Source organism: Acartia tonsa, chromosome 5 (assembly GCF_053477335.1).
Source record: "Acartia tonsa isolate MP-2025a chromosome 5, ASM5347733v1, whole genome shotgun sequence".
Classification (NCBI taxonomy): domain Eukaryota; kingdom Metazoa; phylum Arthropoda; class Copepoda; order Calanoida; family Acartiidae; genus Acartia; species Acartia tonsa.
The window spans coordinates 5,274,021-5,293,876 of NC_137264.1; the positions used below are offsets into that span (position 1 = coordinate 5,274,021).

General features: G+C 33.1%; 2 protein-coding genes across 2 annotated transcripts in view; one reads left to right on the forward strand and one right to left on the reverse strand.

Moving 5' to 3' along the window:
* LOC145319905 (presequence protease, mitochondrial) overlaps positions 1–11,655 on the reverse strand; it is a 30,335-nt gene extending 18,680 nt beyond the window's left edge. Inside the window, exons 1-13 of the mRNA XM_080162307.1 lie at positions 11,414–11,655; positions 11,055–11,251; positions 10,481–10,539; positions 10,102–10,222; positions 9,727–9,785; positions 8,446–8,556; positions 7,580–7,661; positions 6,908–6,973; positions 6,310–6,490; positions 4,105–4,198; positions 1,336–1,408; positions 539–646; positions 43–123 (exon numbers count right to left, since the gene is read on the reverse strand). Of these exons, the coding sequence (XP_080018433.1) occupies positions 43–123; positions 539–646; positions 1,336–1,408; positions 4,105–4,198; positions 6,310–6,490; positions 6,908–6,973; positions 7,580–7,661; positions 8,446–8,556; positions 9,727–9,785; positions 10,102–10,222; positions 10,481–10,539; positions 11,055–11,251; positions 11,414–11,623 (1,442 nt within the window). The 5' untranslated portion in view covers positions 11,624–11,655. The remainder of the gene's footprint in view (positions 1–42; positions 124–538; positions 647–1,335; positions 1,409–4,104; positions 4,199–6,309; positions 6,491–6,907; positions 6,974–7,579; positions 7,662–8,445; positions 8,557–9,726; positions 9,786–10,101; positions 10,223–10,480; positions 10,540–11,054; positions 11,252–11,413) is intronic.
* The window catches only part of LOC145319907 (SID1 transmembrane family member 1-like), a 68,003-nt gene that overhangs the window by 35,004 nt on the left and 13,143 nt on the right, over positions 1–19,856 (forward strand). The window contains exons 2-13 of the mRNA XM_080162308.1: positions 13,208–13,319; positions 13,471–13,541; positions 14,069–14,256; positions 14,769–14,835; positions 15,033–15,121; positions 15,571–15,642; positions 15,725–15,832; positions 16,734–16,776; positions 17,225–17,310; positions 17,821–17,869; positions 18,213–18,274; positions 18,861–18,974. Coding sequence (XP_080018434.1) covers positions 13,254–13,319; positions 13,471–13,541; positions 14,069–14,256; positions 14,769–14,835; positions 15,033–15,121; positions 15,571–15,642; positions 15,725–15,832; positions 16,734–16,776; positions 17,225–17,310; positions 17,821–17,869; positions 18,213–18,274; positions 18,861–18,974 — 1,015 coding nt within the window. The 5' untranslated portion in view covers positions 13,208–13,253. The remainder of the gene's footprint in view (positions 1–13,207; positions 13,320–13,470; positions 13,542–14,068; positions 14,257–14,768; positions 14,836–15,032; positions 15,122–15,570; positions 15,643–15,724; positions 15,833–16,733; positions 16,777–17,224; positions 17,311–17,820; positions 17,870–18,212; positions 18,275–18,860; positions 18,975–19,856) is intronic.

Here is a 19,856-nt window from a genome sequence, read left to right on the forward strand (position 1 = left end):
CAATCCCCCCCCCCCCCCCCCCTCCTCGTGATAAAAACAAACCTTAAATATTCTACTGGATCTTGAGAGTGATTCCAATAGGCCGTCATGTTCATTATGATATTCAGTCCAAAATTTCCAGATCTAAAAACATTTAAAAATTATTCTTCATATTTATTTTAGGTTAGGTAAGAGTTTAAAAGAGCCAGGCGTAGATAAAAACTCCACTCCACAGGGTCAGAACTCTGGAAAAAGGAAGAGGGGAATTTAATAGTTCTCTTACCGAGCCTTATTCTGCATAATTTGAACAGTTCTCTAATTGTCTTACACAGGGGGTGAGGGAACATTGAACTGAAAATTATACTAGTACACAATGTTTTGTTAATATGCTTTGTCATAAGTTGGCTAAAAAATTTGGTATCCTTTTTGTATCATCTTGTTTGGTTGGTTTAAATTAGCAGTGTCCAAACTTTTCAACCAATATTTTAAAATCTACATAAGGGTTAATTTTGTTAATCATCATAATGAAATAATATTGATTTATTGTCCATTGTCTTACCTGTGTTTGAGTCCAAGTTCATAAGAATGTAGAATAGCATCAATCCTGTTCTTTGGGAAACCATTCTCTACTACTTCCTCCAACGTGCTATCGATAATTCCAACAACCCTAGAGGAGTAAAAGGTATATAACAAATACGTGTTAAAAGACTATAATCTCAGGGGGAAAAAAATACAGCCAACAAGCGAAATAAATCTTAAATAATATTTGGGGGGCAGATAATCAATTCTACTATGTTTTTGACAACCCCCCCCCCCCACCCCCCCTTAACGACAACTGAATTATCCGCGATCGTGGCTCAACACGTAGCGCATCCGCTCGTCGTCGGGAAGGTGATAGTTTCGAGTCTAGCTCCGATACCGCATCATAACTAAAGACATTAAAAATGGTTCCTACTGCTGCTATGTTAGATTGGCAGGCAACTTAAATAGTTGGAGTAGGGGAAATGCCTTGGCCCAAAGCAGGCGCAACTCCTTACCATGCACAGTAAGGACTTCTCAGACAAAGGTCGGGCAATCAATGGGTTGGTTGTCTAATGGGTGTTGACTGTTGATACTTGTTACATTGCAATTTCTGGGGGCACTTGAATTTGTGAGGGGTTGAATACGACCGCCCTATTTTTTAGAATAGTTTCTAACAGTAAAAGCCCCCTACAAAAATAGTTGTAAACCTTCCCAGGACTTCTGATAAGCTACATTGTAAGAAGAACCACAGCGAGATCCTTAGGTACAGACAGAGAGACAGACAAACTTCCTATTACTTTACTATCTATAATACAAATTATTTATAGTACTTACCTATCAATATCATCTTCAGAAATGTTTTGTAGTCCAATTGTTAGGGTTGATTCTTTAATATGATTATCATAACCTAAATACAAAACAAGGACTATTATGTGGTAACTACTTTTGTTATAATTTTAGCTTCGTTCCTCGCGGGTAAGGACTTTGGTTTTATTTCTAACAGTGTACAGTACAGGATCACCTAATCAGTCAAATTGTATTTTTAGAATATTATAGTACAGACAAAAATATTCAACCATTTTATATGCGAAGCTTTACTACTATAAGGGTTGCTCCATCGTTTAGGTTAGCTCAGGCCGTTACTTTAACCATGTTAGAATCGTTTTATTAATTAAAACGTAGTACATTGTGGGTTACTGAAATATTTAAAGGGTGTGCAAAAAAATGCGGACATTTTTAAAATTGAAATTGCGCGGCTTGTGTTAATAGTAGAAAAATGTTACGCATATCGTTAGAACCGTTAGAAAGTCTACTTTTGGGAAATATAAAAACGATTCCTCTGCTACGTATAGTTTAGGAGCTATGTGGTAAAATGTCCCAACTGACTTAAAACTTGACTTGCAAGTAAATCATTAAAGATTAAATTAAAGGGTATGCAAATGAAAATACGTACATTTTTAAAATTCAAATTGCTCGGCTTGTGTTAATGGTAGAAAAATGTTTTGCATACCTACGGAATCGCTATAAACTCTATTTTATGGAAATATAAGAACCATTCATATACTACGTATAATTTATGAGCTATGTGGTAGAATGTCCCAACTGACTTAAAACTCAAAAAAAAAATTCCACTTTTCTCACATTTATCAATACAGCTCCTAAACTAAAAATAGCACGGAATAATACACGGCAGCGATGTTGAAAAGAGACTATCCAAGGAAAAACACACAGCTCAATTTGTAGGAATATATTTCGATTAAATCACATCTAATCCTTGTCAACCTGCACAAAATTAACCATATTTCATATATTTATAGTAAAATCAGATATATATTTTGAAAAATATTAGGTTATTTTAAAGTAAAGAAACAACAAAATAATGAAAAAGTGCTCGAAAATACAAAGAAAAAGTTAAATGTATTATAATGAATATGGTTATCCCTTCTATTATTCTTTACTGTACAAAGGTTTGTTTGAAACTGAGCAATTTAACCGCTGGTTTTGGTGTAAAGGGAAGGGGTAGAAGGGATGGGGGTTTGAAAGAATCAAAGTTCAAAAGAATGAAAGTTTTGTACTGTATAACTTTTGTTTTTTAAAAAAATATTGCAATTAACAAAACAGAAATACGTGAATGTGTTGAAAAGATTTTAATTTTACATGACAGTTTATGAAAAAATGTCATAAATTAAACAATAAAGTATTAAAAGATTTTTTAGTAATGATTAACAACAAAGCAACAAATGTAAATTTATATTTAGATAAAAAACAAGTAAAATTACAATTTTTTATTTAATCCATTTCTTAGTGTGTCAAATTTATTGATGTATTCAGCTTCCCGAATTTTTCTGTAGTTTGATGAGTACAGTTTGCATTTTTCTAAGACTGAAAGCTTCATGTTGGTCATGCTGTGTCCAGGTAGATTAAAATGTTTTCCTGTTGGGTATTTGTCATGATCTGTGCTTCTGACATAACCAAGGTGTTGGCCAAACCTAACTTTTAGTTTAGCTTGTGTTTCACCGATGTATTGAACAAAATTACATGCAGCTTTGTCACAGGAAATGCAGTAAACCACATTTTTACTTTCACAGGTAACACTCTCTTGTAGGTTGATGTAAATTTTCTTGTTATTTGTGCTAACAACTTTTTTACCTTCTTGAATATAGCTACAGGTATTACATCTTGGTTGTTGGCATTTTTTGAGGCCAGGTAAAGATCTCTGTTTTCTTGATGGTAATTTTGTCTTTACAAGGCGTGCTCTTAAGCTAGCAGATCTTGGCTGTCTGTAAGCAACCATGGGAGGGTAAAATAGCACAAAAATCGTACTTATATTTCCAAAATATAGAGCTTATGACGGTTCTAACGATATACATAGCATTTTTCTACTATTCACACAAGCCGAGCAGTTTGAATTTTAAAAATGTCCGCATTTTTGCACACACTTTTTTTTATCTTTAATGATTTACTCGCAAGTCAAGTTTTAAGTCAGTTGGGACATTCTACTACGTAGCTCCTAAACTATAAGTAGCACAGTAATGGTTCTTATATTTCCATAAAATAGACTTCATAACGGTTCTAATGGTATGCATAACGTTGTTCTACTATAAACACAAGCCGCGCAATTTGAATTTAAAAAAAGGTACATATTTTTTTAATATACTTTAATCTTTAATGATTTACTCGCAAGTAAAGTTTTAAGGCAGTTGGGACATTTTACCACATCGCTCCCAACTTATACGTAGCAGAGGAATCGTTTTTATATTTTCCAAAAGTAGACTTCCTAACGGTTCTAACGATATGCGTAACATTTTTCTACTATTAACACAAGCCGCGCAATCCAAATTTTAAAAATGTCCGCATTTTTATTTTGCACACCCTTTAGGTACAGCTATTAAGGTTTCTCATTCCCCTAAGCGCGAAGCTCAAATTTACCAATTCATTGCATATTACAATCGCCCTATCGATTTAAAACTTTGTACGTTGTTGGTGACTGAAATATTTAGGTAAAGCTTTCAAAGCGTAGCTGAACTGTATGATAATTGAATTGAAGAATACGAGGGCGTTTAGTCATCTTGTACAAAGCAATGACACCCTAAAATTGCTAACCGGAAACTGGAGAGAAACCAGAGCCGATTCCAGGTTCAATCAAGGTTCTGTAGAAAGGTGCACTTGGCCCGTCCAACAACAGATCACCAATAACCTTAAAACAAAACAGCTTCTTATAGGTCCAGGAGGGATTTTGTAACTAAAATATGTTATTTTTACTTTTCTTTGAGAACTAGAATGTTAAGTGAAGTGGTTGACTTACCCTCAAGTCCCGATAGTAAAATACATAAATTTTAAAAACTTAAAGGCAAGGAACGATAATATGAAGTTTACTCCAATAATGAAAAAATATATGACCCATTTGAAATTATTGGTGGAAAAAGACTAGGTACCAGTTTGTTCCTACCAATCAAGATTGGATAAAAGTACCCAAAGTTTGTAAGCCAACGAATGAGATATCTGGCTTTCAAAACTCTGGATACCAGTATAATTTTCATTTCAATGTCCCCTCCCTCACTGGTAAATATGCAATGCAGTCTTGTTTTGCAACCTGATGTAAGAATGGCCTCCTAATTAAAAACATCAGAAGAAGAATATTATATATATTCTTATTAGTTTTACATATGAATCCTTAACCCGTGTTGTGGAGCCGCTTCATTTGGAAATCCAAGTCCATTCTTCTCAAAAATTAAACTATTAAAACCGTCAAAAGTAAAAAATATACTTTTAGTTTTCAGGGTTTTATAAGTACAATTTTTGATAAAAATGGAATTGAAACACTTGAAAGGATTTACAAATTACCTAGGTATAAAATCTAAACATCAAGTTAAATCAAGGTGTAAAAAACAATCTTTTTTTCAGACAATTTTTTAATTACCCCCGGAGCCAGAGCCACGATTCCAGAAGCGGATCCGGCTCTGGCCAACTATGGCGGCTCCAGCTCCAAAACACTGTCCTTAACAATATTTAATTAAGTTGCATACTTTGTAAATATTTTCATTAATTAACTTTCTTATTATAGATGCTCAGTAATGTTTATTGAAATATTCTTCTTCTTTAGGTATTGGTTTGTTTATCATGTTGTTATTTTCGGTTCACATTCTACGAAACAAGTTACGTCATACAGAATATCAGGGGTGTATAGTCTGCACAAGATTCATTTTTTCCAATGCTGCAAAATACTTTATTTATTACCCCCCCCCCCACCCCCTCCATCTGTTTTTTTTACTCTAAGGAGGGAAGAAAAAAATATCTTTTTCGTTCTCTTTTTATTTCATCTTTGTGTCCCCCGCACCCCTACCACAAATTTTTTATCCCCCCCTCCCCCTTATAGCTGGGGATCCCATGCAGAATAAACACCCATGGTTTAAATTACCATTGATTGATTGATTGATTAGCCATAGTCTCTTAGGGTTTGGACCTAAGTAGTCATGGAGTAGGCTGAGACACTTATGTATAGTCACTAGGGCTATCAAGCTCCACGTTCAAGCACATTATGACTTGACCCGCTATCTCATGAGAGCTACTCATTATTACCTCACCCTCGCCGAGTATGGCAGGTGTCCCAAATTAAGTCACCGTAATGAATGACGCTTTCCGCAGAGGAGCTTGGGATAAGGGTAGTACTGATATTATGTACTTGACTATTAAGTATCCAAACTTACTCAATAATCCCCTTCTTACACAACCAGGGGAAGTTGCGTGAATGTATTCAACTGAGAAATTCGAGTTGCCGCATGCGGACTAGAACTCGAACTCTCATCACCGTAACTCAGTGCGTTACCACTGAGCTACGACGCCCCTTATTAAATTACCATTTAAAATATTGATGTACAAATTTTATTCTTCTTTATAGAGAAGCTACATCGGTTCCGTGGGATGGTATAAGGGAGGATAAGACACCAGCCAGCCCCCCCAAAAAAATCTTGAAAAGGTATACAAACTTAAGTTTATGACCAAGCACATCTACATGGATAAAGGTGAAGCCACTGGTCAATATCAGGTTTAAGTACATAAATACAGCAACATTAAGCAAGCTTACAACCTCTCTATTTCATTAGTAACACTTAGGAATGAACCACTCTTAATATCCATTACTTATTTACTATACATTTATGATACAAAATTAAAGAAAAGCAGCCTTATATAGATTTTCTACACTTTCATTTTACTTTTTGTTACTTAATAATTCACTTTATGTGACAAAGTGACAAATCGGAAAAGATTTTTAAAAAATTGTTAAAACAATAAAAAATTAATGCTAACCTGAAGAACGAAAGACTCCTGTAGATCAGTGATATCCTGCAGCAAGTAGCTGACAGCAACCGTGCTCTGTTTTGCCGGGTCCGGGTTCATGGGGTCAGGGGCACACGTCACCTTCTCAACTTTGGGCGAGGACCAACGTGTCTGGGTTGGCACGCTTGTGTCAATTTCAAGATGGGAGAATCTAAAAGAAAATGTTGGAAAGATTAGGTATAGAGTAGCAAATTCTAAATGTATCAGACTTACAACATTTTGCACAAAATCTTAAGGTTTATAAAATTCACAAAAGAAAAATATAATACGATATTTCAATCCGTCTGAAGTAGTTCCTATGGTACTAAATAAAGCAGGGAGGGAGGGGACATTGGGCTACTTATAACATCAGTCATTAAAAATTTACAATAAAGTTTTCTGATTCGTTGGCTTAACAACTTTGGGGACTTCTGCTGAATTTTAATTGGTGGGTTAATTAAGTAGGGTGTCCAAACATTTCAACTACTTATTATATTCTAAACTTTGTGTATCATCATTGGGGATGTACATCAATTTATCGGCCATTGTCTTATCCCCTTTATATCCATGGAAAAAAAGACTCCAATACCTGTTCAAATAATCGTCTATAGTTTCAAGATTCGTCTTCAGTGGAATATCACCATATGTATAGATCCTAAAACATTTTTAAAATTAAGATTAGGCTGTCTTAGTAGATAAAAAAACGGAGGGGGGGGGGGGGGGAGGGGAGTGGATGTGCCGCAATTTGAAACCAATCATGAAACTCAACAAAAAAATTTAAAATTGAAAAAAATATTTCTAAGAGGATAACGCCAATTTTTTATTCCAAAGGAAATTGGATAATGGATAAATATTCGAATTGTTTTTAACCAAGGAAGGGGGAAAATGGAAAAAAATATTTAAAGAACTCTATACCTAGGTTACAGGTATTTTATTCATATTATCACTCTTCTACCTACATATTTTTTTTCACCAAGGATGAGGAGATAATGGGAAAAATGTTTTCAGTTCTCATTATTTTATATTTTTATCCCCCAACCACATATTTTTTATTCTCTCCCCCCCCCCCCCTTGAGCAGGGTCAATTTATCAGAATATACACCTATGTAAAGGTACTTGACACTGACTTAATTCAATGTGTTTCTTAAGATCTCCTACTTCACTATCGAATCTTATTTTCATCTTTGTTTTTTGGGGGAATTAGCTGAAACAATTTACGCACTAAATTATACTTAAGTGATAGCAAAACGTAATATAATACCTGGAATTTGAAGGATGGTAATGTTTAGCATGAAAAGCCTTTAGTTCTTCGTAAGACAATGATGGAATATGCATCGGGAAACCTGAAGAAAAGAAAAAACAATTTGTAAATACACATCCTATATCATACAAATACTATCCTATTATATAAAGTAGTAAGCGTTTTTTGTCTGTCCCGAAGGATCTCGCTAACCGCTGAACCGATATTGTTCTCCTTTACAGTGAAGCTTCTTATAGGTCCTGGGAAGGTTTTAAACTATTTTTCGAGAGGGTGTTTTAACCCCCCTCTCCCCCAAAAAATAATTTTTATAACTCTTTGGAAACTCAAATTTAAAATAGGATGAGGTTGACTTTTCCTTCTCCTACCAGTGCAGTGCCCCTAGAGGCTTCTAGGGGCGTAGCCGCTAGTATCCTATAAGATGTAAGTTTTTATAGTATGTAGCTAAAGATCTCGTGAAATCCTGATCATAATAGGTTGTAATATTTAACCGAAAATTAAGTTTGTCGATGGGCCAATAATAATAGTAAATATATCTTAACCATCCACCAATCATAGGGTCTAATAAATTTCTTTAATAACCTAAATAAAATGCTTGTCCGCTTTATAGTTTGATAAAAGTTGACCTAAGTTATTTGGAGCTTTACAAAGTGTCCCTAAATATGTGCCGTGTGACGTCATAAAAGAGAGGGATGAGAGGAAAAGTAGCAGCCAGCCGTTAGCCGTTACTTTACCAACTTTTTGTTCAATTTAGGGAAAATGGACCTACCAAGGATTACTCAGTGCCATTTGCTCAATGATTACGAGATGGTTGCATTAACCCCCCCCCCCCCTCCCCTTTATATAAATGGTACAAATTAAAAATTCACCTCCAGAAGAAAATCCATAAGTATGATCAGGCACCAGGTTGTTCAACAAGTGTTGGCCAAACAAAGATTGAGAATTGGAATATGCACCTTTCATTTCATTAAATACAACACCTGGAAAAGTTAATATCTTATTTCAAAATCTAATAATGAATTTATAGATAATTCTAAACCAATTCGTAGGTAAATTTTAAAAAAATAAACATCATAAGTAAAAGATGGAGGATTGGGTGATGGTTATTTATTTGTTGTTATTGCCGCCTAGCTAAAATTTATAAAAATCAAAATAAAAGGATATTGACCCCTTGTAAGGAAATAGATTTTCCAATAAGATATCGAAACCGATTAATATCCGATGGTTTAGTACCAGTCCTCGGCCGTATTAAAAATCATGTATACCATCGTATTACAGTCAATTTTCAAAAAACAAATTAAAATAAAAAGATAAAGTCAAATGGTACCAGTTTTGTTAGACCGGGTCTTCTCCCCATCATGGCTTATAAAAATGGTTTTAATCTTAGCATTTTTTATTTTAATATTTGTGGAAAGCTGTCTATAATACGATGTTATACAGGGAGTAAGGGAGGGGACAATGGGCAATTAATTCAATATAAGAGTTATCAAAGAAAGGGCATGAAATCCAGTTTAATCCAATAAATTTGTAGGAAATTATAAAGGGATTGTTAATTGAATAATAGATTTCCATAGCGTCATGTAAAGTGAAATCACAACTTGTTTTTGATGAAATATATTGAGGTTTTTTGGTGTGATTTTTATATTAAAAGATTATTGGACCCGGCCAGCTGCCAGCAAGAATATGACTGCCCCTTTTTATTCTGTTTATTTCCCTTGCCCCTTGCCCCCACCTCCCTTCTCCCCGTCTGCTATATTCCAAACTAACACAACGAGTGTTTATTTTCCTTGCCCCCACTTCCCTTATCCCTTCTCCCCGTCTGCAATATTCAAAACATACATAACGAGTAGCGGCATTTCATTCGCAAGTCCCCAAACTCAGTCAGAAACTGCTAAATTCTTGCACATTCCCTTTAAGCCAGTCCCCAAAGTCTGAGACTCCTAAAAATTGAATATTCGATCCATTGTCCCCTCCCTTACTCCCTGGATGTTATAAATTACTAATACGTAATCCTTTAACAAAAATCATTAAAAACAGACACTGACACTGATACTGATTCTAATTTATTTATTTCGCCGAAAAATGCCAAACAAAGGCGGTAGACAGTGATTTGAGAAGGCAGCGACCAACCTTGTGCTTCAAATTAATACCTTTGATGACAAGTTTAGACTGGCTGTCTGCAATATCCTCATTTTCTAGTCTCCAACCCTCCTGCACAATCAATCTTGTTAAAGCCAAGAATCGTAGGTAATAAATATTTATCCAATCTGAACCAATCTGATACTTTTTCAACAACAAAAAAAACTTCACATTGGAATAAGATGGTTTTCAACTCTTTAGTCTACTCTCATTTTGTTTGAAAGCTGATTTTTTTTTGGTGATTGAGGCCGGTAGCACCAGACATTTCAATAGGATATCATTTATTTAGCACCTTATTAATGATTTTCATTTTTGAAGGCAAAGTAATTGTAAGAAATCTATTTGTTGAAAAAAAAACTCTTTAGAAGAATATTTAATAAGATCGTTCCTGTAGAAAATCTTGTTCCCTGAGCAGAGGACAAAACACGCTGTCCATGTACACACTCATCAGATTCTTAAAATCCTGAGGATTGCAGGTGGAGAAGGGATACAGTGTATAATCTGGACCTACAAAAAAACAAGGATTATATAATATATAAAAGCAACGATGCATGAAAGCAAGATTTAAAATTAATAGGACACTTTAATGCTCGAATTCATTATCAAAGCAATTTGTTAACACATCAAGTATAGCAAAGCTTGGCTTACAAAAATAATAGGTATAAAATTTTTATTTGATAACAAACTCGGATTTGTTGTAGCACCAGGCTAGAATATACTAAAAGATATTAGGGAGTTATAAGCCTTGAAATAAAAGTTACTCGCCTGTCATAGCATTCATAAATGTTGAAAGGGAACGATTTAACATCTTCATGAATGGATCCCTAAATAATGTTAATTAGCGGTGAAGTAAAGTGCAGACATTCGTTGATTCAGAAATTGTTTTCTTTAGGTACTTTTAATATTTTTTACTAATAGGTTTCTTTTGATTCATTTTCCATGGTTTTTGGGGGTAAGGGGATTAAATCTGTATATCATGGAGTTTTAGAATAGGTCACAGATATGATTCAGGTTCTCGTTAGAGGTGTCTTAATTGTGTTGAATGTTGATAATATAAACTTCATTAATCTCTTCTTAATAATGCACATAATAATGTTCAGGGACAAGAGACCAGAATTTTAGTTAAAAAAAAAATAAACATTCTCTGAACCCACATGCTTTAATTCTTCTCTTCGTGTCCAACCAATTGATTAAAACAAGGTTTTGAATGTTTTAGCCATAAGAACGTCTACCGCCATACCATGTTGAAAGCACCAATTCTCGTCCGATCACTAGTCCCATTTGATGCTTCCCTATGTCCAGTCATAAACTAAACTATTTTACCTAAAAAAAAAGTTACCTGACTGGATATTTATTTGATCCACAAAGTGTAGTATGCTCCAAAATATGGGCCACCCCTGTTGAATTCATCGGAGTTGTTCGAAAATTAATACTAAATGCATTGTTTGAATCTGCACACGCCAGATGAAGATATTTAGCTTTTGTAACATTGTGTTCCAGTAAGATGGCATCAATATCAAATTCAGATATTTTTGACTGATAAAAATGATAATCTTAATACATCTTAATAACTTACATAAATCCTACAGAACTTTAATTTATCCTCGACAATTTCATACATGTTTTGCGGTTGATTGGAAATGACTACTAGGTACCCAAATACAAAATTATTTAAGTATAAATTTGAGATTTTCATTCCTGTTCAACTACTGACCAGGACTTGGAATACTGTTCAGGTAACTCTAAAGCTGCAGGAACGGGCAATGAACTTTGATATCTGGCCCCATCACCATTCAAATTAGATATCTTTTGTTGAACTAAATGATTAAGACTGGATATACGTGGACATATTTGTTGCTGGTTGCGCAGCTGTAAACATCTTGATCCGTTGCGAACAAGATTCAACATTTTCTTCTGAAAAAATATTGTTATTGTTGAAGTCGACCAGATATGGTCTACATAATAATGATAACACCCTTAACATTTACACACTGTAGAATCGAAGCTAAAAAGAACCCTTTTTGTTATGTAACAGAGCTAGATGTTCTTTTTCTAAATATGAGGCACTGCTAATGTAAAATTTTATGGATCATCAAAACTAATACTTATTGGCTTTACAGTTATAATTCAAGAAAAGGTTTAACACTTGTAGCTCAAATTACATAATAGGAATAATGTTAAGCCTACCAAATTTTGTCTAGAAAATATGGAACACTTTTAGAAGAGTCTGCAGCTGCAGTGTGTATACAAACAAAAATTCATCTTATTTGCAGTTTAAATAACCAAGTCCGTTTAGTGATGTTGCTTAATAAAAGAATTACTAAATAATATGAAATTTAAAAGCCTCTGGTGTATAACACTTTGTACGTTTACGTGATACGACTACTATATAGCCTCTAGTGTTTGAAAGCCCCATTATCTTTAAATATAGAAAAAAATTAATTACATAATATGATACAATAGTAACAGCTTAATCGGTTCAGTGGTTATCGAGATAGTAAGGGACGAACGAACAAACAGACACGGATATTTATACTTTAAATTATAATAAAATTTATGTAATTTATAGAAATATATTTTTGAAAATTCTTATTAATGTTAAATTTTTATGTTAAAACGAATTATCATTTGATACCAGAAGGAAATTTAAATTGATTTTAAAACCTGAAATTAAAGAAGAATAACTTGATTTTAACAAAATTGCACTTTTTTACTTGGCACCGAGATTTCATCATTTTGATTTTCATGTTTAAAAGCGTAAATTAGTAACAAACAGAACTTAATTTGTAGTTTTTAAACTAATAAATATATCTTCTATTAATAAGCTGTTGTTTTATTAAATTATTTTGGCTAGAAGTCATGTAAATCACGTAGAAATGTTTATATTTTTAAAAAGACTGTTACATAAACAAAAAAAATATGTACACTGCATTGATGCATAGGACCTGCGAATTGGTCTCAGCGGCATTTGCGCAGTTGAAATGTCGTCGTTTTGGAAGACAATATTTCTCTTAGTATTTTTTCCCTTTAACATTTCATTAAAAATGTGAAAATTTCAAATAATTCTCTGCCTTTTAAAACTTTAAAACTTATATTTTATAGCTTTTAAATTTAAATAATTATTATTGCTTCAATTTTCACGATGAAAAGTTAAAACTAGGGTATGCCAACCGGGAAGTTTTGTTCTATTAATTTTGAGCCACCCACCGACGGTTAAATATCAATCAACGACGACATAAAATCCCGAAGCTAATTACGCAGACTGTGCGCTTTAATGTAAACAAATCTTGTAAATACATGTCTGCTTGTCATCTGTCTGTATTTGTATGTCAGTGTGTCTGCTTCTCAAACGCCCAAGATTTAAGGCAAATATGTTCACTGAGTGACGTCATACAATTTCCAATAGGTTTATTAACCGTCGCCAATTGCTAGCAATTTCTTTCACATAAAATTTGTAATTACATTAAATATACTTATAAAATATTCATTTTCAGATCATGTAAACATGTACAGCACCTTTTAACCAATTTAATCCAAAATGTATATATTCTTATATTTACTGACTTTGACAACAAATGTTATATCTGCTAGAAATATTATAAGTGTAAGTATTTAAATCATGCTATAATTGATTAAATTTTTACTCAACAAAAATGTTTTCTTTTAAAATTTTATAGACTCTTTTAAACATTTTACATTCGTGATGAATTCATTAATTTAGCCATGAAAATCTTCATTATGTTGTTATTGTTCAGATTACAGTAACGCCGAATGAACCAGTGACTAGCAAACTATCAATACAAGGGCTACCAAGTAACCTAACCAGGTTTGTGCCTAGAGCAATTATATTTACATTTGATTAGGGAGGGTGAAGACATGCAATGTGATGTAATTTATCCACATTTTCAATTCATCTGCCTTAAACCTTTAGGTACTTCTGCTTATATGTATAACTCTTGATCGGTTCAAAAACTTTATGATTGTGGATGTAAATTAGTTTATCGTCCATTGTCTTATCCCTTAAAATACCTGACGACGTTTAATATTTAAGAATAAGAGAATGATGCCAAAATATTACTATTACAACCCTTCTTAATTTCCTTATAGGTATATACTTGTTACTCCTGTAGGCGGAATTTTTGATTGAGTACATAATAATTTCCCGTCCTTTTTCTCTCCTCTTAAAGACATATATATAAATAATCTGTAATCAAATGCTCAGGGCAGTCGAGGTCTAAAGAAAACCCTCTTAAAAATTACAATCCAGTGCATTTACATAAGCTGTGTAATTTCCTATTCTATTGTTGTTACATGTATTTCCGTCTTTATCAAATATTTTTTTTTCTTTTTCAGTGCCATAGTAATAAAAACCAATATTATCGAACATAATTACTACGATGAGATACTTCCAGCAGCTATAGAAGAAAATACACCAACTGAATATGATTCAAATGTCTCAATCCCAAGTCAATTTTCAAAATCCAAGGGTCATGTTTTTATGACTGCTGTTTATATGGATAATGTTAACCATTGGAGTTTAGGTATTTTTTTTAGAATTAATTACTATTACCTCTCTTCATTGATATTATAACTAACTTTGTACCTGGTAAGGGGGTGGGGGACGGGGCATTTTTTATAGGTTGACTTTTCCTCCCCAAAATAAGATGAAACATTCCCAGAACCTAAAAGAATTATTTCTGTAAAAAAGAATTTAATCGATAGTAAGATCTTTATTAAAAATAGAGATATAGATATAGATCCTATAGGGGAAAAAAATTGTTTTTTCGTGCGTTTGTAATTCTTTAGTTCAGGTTAGGTTAAAGATTGGGTATCCCCATAGGTTAATGGCACCACTCTAGAGCCTGAAATATGGGCCTTCGCAGTAGTCAGTCGGACAAAAAAACCTTCCATCCCTCTCATTTTCAACTATTTCGAAAATAATGGAGAGAAAGAAGTTTTTTTTGCTCTCTATGCACTTTGAAGGGAATCACCTCTGTTATTTAAGAAAAGCCTAATTATAATGTTATCTCTAATGATCAAAAAAATTCTTTAGATCTTCATGGAGAATATTATAAAACGCTGTGCACAACAAATCAAAATGGAATTTCTAGTTATAAAAGGTACAAGTATATAAAGCTGTTTTTTAAAAATTAAGGAAATTTAAAAGTTTAAAATCATATAAATAACTTAGACTAAAACAAAAGTATAAAATTTATTATCATGAAATAATTTTTCGTGAATGCCACAGGTTATAAATGAAGTGTTTTGGATGGGCTAAAAAAAACACTCATGTTCACATATAATATCTAATTGTTAGGCAAACAGAAATCTCAATTGGAATCTTTTCTACCAGAGAAACCAACATTACTCTTGAAATTGAAATCACAGAGAAGAATTTTGAAATAGGTATCCATTGTTCTTTCATGTTTTACTAGCGGCTTCGCCCCTAGCCTCTAGGGGCTTTGCCCCAAAAGGTTTAATCAAACCAATTTTTCGTATATTAGATTTAGAAGAAAAATTAAAAAAAAAAAAAATTTGGGGGGGGGGGGGTATTCGACCCCACTATTTTAATTTTAGTTTTAAAAAGAAAATAGCTTATAACCATCACAGGACCAGTAGGTATAATCCCTGAAAAGTAGAGCCTAATCGGTTCAGCGGTTACTGAGATCTTAAGCTTCAGACGGACAGACAGACATCGTTCTACTTTGTATTATAGATATAATGTAAAATATAAAAAAATTTATCCACTAAGCGTAATGGATGGAAAGAAAGAGAAAGAGAAGTAATTAAAACCCGCAAATTAGAATGAAGTACATCACAATAAGTGTTTCAAAATCAAATGTCCTTTTATTTAGAACTTGACCAAGAGGTGGAAGTTGTTATAGATGGAAGTTCAACCACGCTTCTCGAATTTCTACCACAATATGGTAATTATTTGTCGTTCTTTTAACAGTCGGATATCAAAATATTTTGTTTGCAGCATAGAATTTATTCATCTAATCTATACAGAACTGTACAACTATGGCGAGGAGAGAGATGAAACTTATCTTCTGAGTATTATGTCTCAACTTCCAGATGAATTTAGAAACTGTCTGCATGTTGCTATTCATGAACCAGGTAAGTAGACCTTCACCCAGCCAGACCATAGTTTACAAAAACATGGCATTATACATCAATAACATGAAAAAACTAACTACACATTGATGGGTAGGTATGATAAAGTGAAAAAGTTTTGTGTGGGATGAAAAGAACAAGAATAGATTGTTAATTTATGAAGAAAAACATTTAGGTACTGAATTAGAAATTTTAGCAGGGTAAATATTTGATATGAAAGCACATAATTCATTTAGTAAGGATAACTAAACTTTTAGAATATACTTATTTAAAGTTTGTTAATAATGACTACTTAAATACTTGGAACTGAATGATATTATAAAAGGGGGGGGGTTTTTAATGCAACCATCTCGTAATCAATGTATAAATGGCACTTAAAATTCGAATTTTGATCTGAAATTTTGCATGAGTAATCCTTGGTAGGTCTATTTTCCCTAAATCGAAAAAAAAGTTGAAAAAGTAACGGCTAAAGGCTCAGCCGTTTAGTCGTTTTTTGGCTATTTTTAGGGCAAATCTGTCATAAATTACGTAGAAATCAACTTTTTGAAACATATTTTTGCTTTAAATCATGTGAAATGATACAAAAAAACATTTTTTAGATTTCTAGTACCAGCAACTACCGGCTAGAACCGTTAGAAATTATTTGGATCGGAAAAGAGCATTATGTGGAGAGAGGTTTCGTGATGGATTTCGCTTGAAAATACCCAACAAATGGCTAAACGGATGAGCCGCCAGCCGTTAGCCGCTACTTTTCCAACTTTTTGTTCGATTTAGGGAAAATAGACCTACCAAGGATTACTCATGCAAAATTTCAGATCAAAATTCGAATTCTAAGTGCCATTTATACATTGATTACGAGATGGTTGCATTAAAACCCCCCCCCTTAATTTTGAAATTTTAATAGGTTGTCCCTGGCATGATTCAGAAGTTAACTTCAGAAATTCGAGGTAAAACTTTTAATATTTCTATATTTATCTACTAGCAGCTACGCCCCTAGAGGCCTCTAGTGGCACTTTAAATGTTTTTGTTTGTTAAAGTTTACGATAATTCTTTATGTTACGGATACCTCTTAATGTTACGTTGAAGTCTCCCAGATTTTAAGAAAAATTTCAATTCTTTTGTTATTTCTTTTGGGAGGGTGGTAGTACCCTCCCCCAAAATAGTTAAAAACCTTCCCAGGACATATGAGAATCTACCCTGTTAAGGAGAACCCGATCGGTTCAGCGGTTAGCGAGATCCTTCGGTACAGACACACAGACAGACACACAGACAGACAGACAGACAAACATCCTGTTACTTTAGTATAAGGATTTGGAGTACTTTGAGGTAAAAGAAAGATACAAAGCAATGTTATGAATTGATTTATTAAACACTTATTAAATTCTTTTTCTTCAGAATGTGGGCCAGAATTTTAAAAGTGGGATATTTTCCAATTGATCCCCAGGTTTTCAACAACGGATTTCTTATCTCAATTATTCCAGGTAAGTTGATTTTTTCATTAGTTTCTCTGTCCTCCCTTGCCCATACCATATCATTTAAACCCGCGACTGTAGAATAACACATGGCGCGTCTGCTCCTTGTAGGGAAGGTTCGAATCTCAGCCTAACACTGCTGAACTGAAAAAGGTTAATATGGTTTCTACTTCTGCTATATCAGGTTATTCCAGTTGTACTATGTGGAATACATTACGAACAGACACAATTCCTTACCACGCACAGATAGGTCTTCCGGACAAAGGTTGAACAATCAAAGTGTAGGTTGTCTGTATGGCGTTTGGCGTTGCACTTCGCTAGCAAAATTTGGTTCAGAAATACACCAAAAAAGAACCCATAAATGGTATCTCTCCTAGAAGTACTTAAATCAATAATGATCTCATATATATTGTATCTTATTAATGAACAATTTCTCCAGGGATTGTTAAAAACACATTTTATTTGATCATTTTAGCCTTTAAATATTTATATAATACCTATGTCAATAATATTTTTTAGCAAAGAATTCATCTGATTGTTGGTCAAGAGGCAAGAAGTTTGAAATAAGGTACCTATGTAGTTTTTTTTAATTACAGCATTTAACTAGGCAAGGAGGATCGGGTAAATTAAGATTATTCATGAGTCTAAATACTAGCCGCTACGTCACTAGAGGCCTCTAGGGGCGATTTTTTTAAAGCTACACTGTAAAGGAGAATCATATTGGTTCAGTGCTTTGTAAGATGCAACGGTACAGAGAGACACACATACACTGATCCTGTTACTTTTGCATAAGAATATGAAAATCCAGAACAGATATGCGAATTCTAAAAGCCTAAAACCATTATTTTTTTTCATTATTTTAAAAGAAATTAAACATCTAATGGATCTTTATGTTAAACTTTAATTTTTAGTGATAAGAATACATTAAAAGTGAAGATAGAGAAAACCCTTAACTCTTATTCAAAACCAGTAGGTAAGCCGACCAAAAATCTTTAATTTTTTGATGTTTTTGTTTTAGTATTGTAAGAAAAATAATGTAATACTACCTATAGTTATAGAAAATACTTTATTTTCACAAATAAATTAGTATAGTAAGAAGGAAATTGCTATTATAAGTAGGGATGACAATCCGTCTAAATTTTTGACCGGATTCGGATTCTTACAAGAATCCGTCATAAAATATAATCGGATTCCCCCCGGATTCTTGATTCTTATTTTTTTGACTGATTGCGGATTCTGGATTACGGATTCTAGCAATATTTTAAAAGGCTTAATTAAAAAATAAATTAAGGGATAAAGCTGCGTTTTTTTTTTCTTCATATTTTCTGATCCCTCCACTTGGTGGTGTAGGTGGGGAGAGACGGGGGGGGGGGGTGATCTTTGCCTTCAATGAGGGGGGTTTGAAAGAAAAAACTCAAGACGCTAATTTAAGCCTAACAATTAAGAATCCGAATCCGCTATAAAAAACGGATTACGGATTCGAATTCTGGATTCTAAAATTGGGCGGATTCGGATTGCCAACCCTAATTATAAGTGTTTAAGTGTTTACAATAATTTAGGTACATCTATTGGAAGTTTGGTGTTTGTGGCATTGTTATTCAGTGCTCTCATTATTTTCTCTTGGCATCAGAACTTTATTCTCAACAGGCCAAAGGATAATATTCCTGTTACAGGTATAATTCAGAACAAACACGCAATAAAAAAAGGAAATACAATGAATTAAGGCGTAGGATTATAGTATAGATGTCGTAAATCAAAGCATGAATAATGATAAAAAAAACTTTACTGAAAGTTTCATTGAATAAGGTAGTACCGGGTACAATTAAAATATATACATATATTTTTTTTCTTTTCAATTTAGCTCTATAATATCTCTTTCTAAAAAGGAATATAAGAATATTTATCATCCTACACAATTCAACTTTTTCTATTTTTTACCTTATGAAATATTTTTGACTGATTTTTTATAAAACGGCTAGATTTATTGCATCAAGATCCATGACATATCTATATAGGAAATAAACGTCTATAAACGAGCTCGAGTCTTCCAATGGTAGAGTGTTTAATACTAATAGTGCTCTAATAATCCTGATTAAACTCTCATTGACCAAAGCAATAAGACCTGTAATCTAAGGAATGAATTAAGTTTTTCACTTCATGTTGATATTTGAATTACATTGAAGTATTTAATCTTTATCTAATAAACAAAAAATATGCGGTCATAATATAGTAAATTTAAGAAAACTCTGTTTTAAAAGAATTCGATTATAGCGACACTTGCTTTGTGTGCTCAAATATTAAAACTAAAATATTAATCATATTAACCCTTTGGTGATGGTAATGTGAAAAAAAATTTAATTGAAAAAATCTTTTTAAAATCATTTAAATTATTGAATATTTACTTCTTTCTTTTAGATAGTAATGGCGGGGGAAGTAAATTTAAAATTGATAAATAGATATGTACTTATAGAAAACTAGCCAATAGCGAGATAGTTGTATCGAGTCAACTCTAGCTTAAAAATATCTTTAACAATAAGCCTACCTTTTCTATGTGG